Source organism: Pinus tabuliformis, chromosome 1_2 (assembly GCF_031772625.1).
Source record: "Pinus tabuliformis cultivar Carrire ecotype Pingquan chromosome 1_2, CPIR1, whole genome shotgun sequence".
NCBI lineage: Eukaryota > Viridiplantae > Streptophyta > Pinopsida > Pinales > Pinaceae > Pinus > Pinus tabuliformis.
Genome location: NC_142298.1, coordinates 560,921,184 through 560,926,680, shown reverse-complemented (window position 1 = coordinate 560,926,680; position 5,497 = coordinate 560,921,184). Strand labels below are relative to the sequence as shown.

The window sequence follows — 5,497 nt, the reverse complement described above, 5'->3', positions numbered from 1 at the left end:
ACGCAAAATGAGGTCATTGGCAGGCTCATAACCATTGTACCATGAGGAAAACTGATATTACACTCCAAATATCTAATCCCATAGGGGGCATTGGTCTCACATCATGATTAATGTACCAAAACACATTATCAGCGAAATGGAAATTAAAAACTTGTGAAAGAGTGTATCCACAGTAACCTCTGAACAGCACACAGTGCTACCAAGATGTTAAATAAGCCCAACTTCGAATGGCTTTACAATGATTTACAGCACAAGCATATACATCAAGTTCACAAAACATGCAAAATGAGGTCATTGGCAGGCTCACAACCATTGTATCTGCATCTCTAGACAAAGAGAAAAGCTAATCATGTTTGCCAAAAACATTATTCAATGTATTTCTTGTTATTGAATACCATTCTATGCAAATAAGCACAGAAGACAGCGAGTTCCCCTTGTCCATGGGGGATTCAGACACAATCCGAAACATTAAAATGTACAATTATAGACATCAAAATATATCGACTTCAAGAACAGGGGTTTCCATGATGGGAATAAGCTTTAAAATATCCATTGTCACAATAAAAGAGGTATATCAAAACACAGGTTTAATGGATTGCATAAATACTCCAAAATCTCAAAACCAGGATCACTAATCATTGAAAAGCATCGAAAATTGGCAAAACTGTAAAACAGTGATTTAAGGTAATAACTAGTTGATCAATCCTGCTTTGCCTTTGAAAGTCTTACGATTTCATCCAGTTGTTAATTAAGAAAATGCAAATCAATTAACAAGAAGGTAATCTGCTATATCTGTCAGGTCTTTTTAGTTGCTTTTGTTGCCTTCTTTTTTGGTTCTGCTTTCACTTTATCCTTGTCTGTTTTGCCTATTGCATCTTTCACAGATTGCTCTTTGGAAGTTTTTGACGCTTTTGAAGGCTTCTCTTCTTTGCTGGAAGCTTTTCTCTTCTCTGGTTTAGTAGCCTTTTGTTTCTCTTCTGCAGAGACCTTGTTTGCCTGTTGGGATTCTTTGTTTGAATTCTTTTTAACCTTCTTCTCAGCTTCCTTTTCAGCCTTCTTTGAGGCATCCTTCTCTACCTTCTTTGATGCATCCTTCTCTACCTTCTTTGAGGTGGTCTTCTTCTTCGATGTGTCCTTTTCTGTGCTTGCTTTCTTCACACCTTTGTCAGGTTTGGCTTTTTCAGTTATCTTTTCTTCGTTGACTTCTTTTTTGGGCTTGGCTGGTTTTCGTTCCTTCTTTTCCTTTGCAACCTTTTCTTCTTTCTCTACCTCTTCGGGAGGTTCCTGCTGCTTGACTTTTTTCTCTTTGTTCGTTTTGGCTTTAGTTTTTTGGGTCTCACCTTCAGCTGGCTTAGCACCCTCTTCAGAAGCAGCTTTCTTACTAGCCTTTCTAAGTTCTGCTTTCTTTTGGTTCTTCAATTCATCCGACAGCTTAAACGAAGCCTTCACCTTAGTCAATTTGCCCTGCTCACTCATATTTTTCAATTGCTTGTTGAGCAACGTTTTAAAGTTGGGTGGCAACTTATCCTCATACTTAGCTTGCAAGAATTTAGAGATTGCATAATGACTTGATCCTGCCCTTTCTTTCAATGAAGATATGGCATCTATGATCATCTGCAGAAAAAAAAGAATTATACAATTAGTTTAATAGCACTTTCAAATAACCCCAGGAGATTAAATCAAAGATGCAACCCCATGAGGAAATATAAATCAACAAATGCAATTCTTTAAGAGCTTGTAAGAAAACAGCTCAACAAAAAACCTTTCTAGATGACTATAATAAACCCTTTTGAAATTGATCAACAAGTGCAGGAACAAAAAAAGAAGAGAAATAAAATACCCTGCACCATGGGGGAATGTCCCATTCAACAAAAACAATAACAAAAACCCCTTCATTGCTCTCCCAGTGATTTGGATACTCAATATCTCAATTAACAGTGCATAGTATCTGAGAGGGGTTAAATCTGAAGGTTAAGGTTACGAAGCTAGAAGCTGCATATGTTAAGTTTTAACTTCACAAACTCAACCTCCAGATGGATATCAAATAAGAGTTTAGCTGGGTTTGAACTAGTGTTTGCATTCAATGAACCCAATTCACCATCTAGATTCAAACTAGAATTACATGGACACAAAAAAGAGTTGATTGCACTAAGAGAAGCAAGATGCTCCTACAGACTAGGCGGGGAAAGACTTTCAATTCTTTAACAGTGCATACAATTCAATTCAGAAGGAAAAAAATTGTACAAACACAGACCCATCTAAACCTGGGTTTGATATAGAGGTTGCAATGCTGAAGGTTGCATATATCAAGTTCCAACTTTACAACGTCAAGGTGATATCAGAGCAAGGTTTACATGGTTTTATAACAGTGTCCATGAGTATAAAACTGAAAAATAAGCTAATTAAAATTGTAGAAAGTTAAACATCATATGCATTTCACATATTTAAAAGAAAACAATAAAAATTACAAAATTAAAAACAACAATAAACAAGTTAGCACAATCAATTTTAGACTAAGATATGTATGTTACATATTAAAAGATAGGAATAAACGAACTGCATATTTAAATAACAAGGTTTTTATGTTGGCATGTGTATCCCTCTTTTGACAAATCAATGAAAACCTTAGGTCTGACTCTGCATCAAGGGAGTATAAATACTCATTCTGACATGGAGAGAGAATACCAACTTTAATAAGGAGAAAGAGATTCATACATGAAAAAGCCTAAAGAAGGGGGCATGAGAGATTTATACACTAACAATTGTTCATGAGCTAACCCACTGCATATTTAACGAATAGTAAATGAACCAGTAGCATAGATGGGAGGGAATTGGTACAGATGGAAAAACATTTGAGTTTTCATTTCAGGGTTTACTAGGTACACGATTAACATGGATCTATGCTAGTGGATCCACCATTTTTCATTTCAGGGTTTACTAGATACACGATTAACATGGATCTATGCTAGTGGATCCACAACCCTAAAACTGATATTTATGGGAAAGACAATGCAAGGAGATTTATGTATCTTCCACCACCCTAAAACTGATGTTTATGGGAAAGACAATGCAAGGAGATTTATGTATCTACTTTAATAGGTAAAGGTTTAAGATGGATGGATCTATGCTAGTGGATCCCTTACCCAAAAACTTATATAAGGGAGAGCCAAAAAATTGTATAAGGGACAGACAAAATGAAGGGAGATTCCTATATCTAATTTAATGGTTAAAGATTTAAGATAGGATTTATGTTAATGAATCACCCCAGGAAAAAAAAAGACACAAACCCTACAAAACCATATGGAAAATAAATCAATAAGAAAGCTAATTGAAAAATTACGATCATAACATACAAACATGGAGTTTTGCATTTTAGGGTTTGATAAATACCAAGAGTTGGGCATGTGTATCCGTCGAAATTCAGGGTTTAATAGATACAAGAGTAAGATGGATCCATGCTAGTGGATCATCCACCCCAAATGGATCCATGCTAGTGAATTACCCACCCCAAAACTGATATCTTGATTTTTAAATACAGGAGAGATAAAATATTGGGAGATTTCCATCTCTAACTTAATAGGATAGATTTATGTTGGCAGATCACCGCAGGAAAAAAAACCCAAAACCTTATAAAAACATATAGATATTCAATCAATAAGAAAGCTCATTGAAAATTTAAAATCATAACCAGTAATTGAAGCAAATACAAAAAGGGAAAGGATGGATTTATGTTAGTGGATCAGCCCAGGAAAAAACAAACACAAACCCTACAAAAACATATGGAGAAGATCCAATCAATAAGAAAGCTAAATGAAAATTTACAATCATAACCAGTAATTAAAGAAATACAGGGAGGGAAAGGATGGATTTATGTTAGTGGACCACCCACAAACCTGACAAAAACATATGTAGATTCAATCAATAAGAAAGCTAATTGAAAATTTACAATTATAGCCAGTAACGCAAAGATATACAGAGAGGTCGAGAGAGAATTCAGAAGATAACTAATACCCAACCATGCAAACTAAAAACACAAACGACATTGAAAAAGAATAATGTTACAAATTGCAAAGAAAAGCATGCAGATTTAAAGAAAAAAATATGTCACCGAACCTCTACATATTTGGGATGGGCCGGTGGAGCTTTGGGTTCCTTGGCCTCTTTTTTCTCCTTCGGCTCTTTAAGATCTTTTTTCGCCTTCGGTTCTTTAGGCTCTTTAGGATCCTTTTTCGCCTTCGGTTCTTTAGGCTCTTTAGTATCCTTTTTCGCCTTCGGTTCTTTCGGCTCTTTAGGATCCTTTTTCGCCTTTGGCTCTTTCTTATCGACCTTCTTCCCCTTCTTCGCCTGATCATCGCCAATCACAGCTTCTACACCATCAATCGGTGCATCATTTCCACCAATTTCTCCATCATTTGGCTTATTTTCATCACCAGCCTCTTCATCTATGTCTTCCTTTTCATCTTCTTCTCCCCCTTCTTCTTCTTCACCTTCACCTTCTCCTTCGAGTTCCTCTTCTTCACCGCCACTTCCACCTCCTTCTTGTTCTGGTTCTTCTTCATTTTCCTCTGCTTCTGCTTCCGCTTCCCCTTCATCTGCTTCTGCCTCTGCTTCTCCTTCCCCTTCATCTGCTTTTGCCTCTGCCTCTACCTCTGCATCTGCCTCTGCCTCTGCCTCCTCGTTGGCCACAGGGGCATCTTCCTCCATAGGCACTGCTGGTTCTTCAAAGACATCCTTGCTTTCTTGTTCTTCTGGTTCAATTTCTATTCCTTCTTCGATCTTGACATCCTCCTCTTTGAAGGCGGGCTGCTTCTTTCTCTTGCCTGCTCTGGCTGCTCTCTTCGCAGCGGGCTCCTTGGAGAGGGCCGGAGAAGGAGGGGCTGAATCCGCCATTAAAGCAAAGCTGTTGAACCAACTTCCAAGAATGCAAATGCAATTACAGAAGCTATCGAATCAGAGCGGGCGAACGCAAATAGAGGAGGCGGACGAGGTGCAGGAAAGGTGACGAATGCAGAATGATTATGCCGTGGCCAGAGAGGAAGTTACCATTACCAGTACCAACCCAACTTCACTTCGTATGATTCCCACTACGCGACAACGCATAGATCTTGACAAAGGTGACGCCCGTCACTCGACGAGCATGAATGCAACTTTCGTTGAGGGACAATATAGAAGGAGAGAGAGACGTGCGAGATTCTGTTCCATCAACTACCTCTGCGAAAACTGCAATGTTCCCCTCGTGCCAAAATTAAAATTTCCGGGTCAAAATTAATTATTCTTCCCAAATAAATACCTTTTCCCTAGGGTTTTCAATGAAAGGTACCGTTCCATCTGGCGGAAAACATGTTAACATTTGTCAATTTTTAAATAATCTTTTATTTTTTTACTTTTATTTATTTTTATTTTTTTAAAGGTTACGTAAAAATATTATTTATTTTAGCGTGTGATGAGGTGTATTTATTATTTTTTACTATTAATCAAAATATATTTCTAAATTTAG

The 5,497-nt window shown here is 37.3% G+C and overlaps 1 protein-coding gene across 1 annotated transcript; it reads right to left on the bottom strand.

Annotated features, from left to right (window-relative positions):
* Nucleotides 1-572: 572 nt before the first annotated feature.
* LOC149206835 (uncharacterized) lies at nt 573-5,231 on the bottom strand. Its single transcript, XM_089395591.1, has 2 exons — nt 4,114-5,231; nt 573-1,614 (listed from the first exon to the last, which is right to left on the bottom strand). Exons 1-2 carry the CDS (start codon nt 4,888-4,890, stop codon nt 796-798), a joined length of 1,596 nt encoding a protein of 531 aa, XP_089251717.1. The 5' UTR covers nt 4,891-5,231; the 3' UTR covers nt 573-795.
* Between the last annotated feature and the right edge of the window lie 266 nt (nt 5,232-5,497).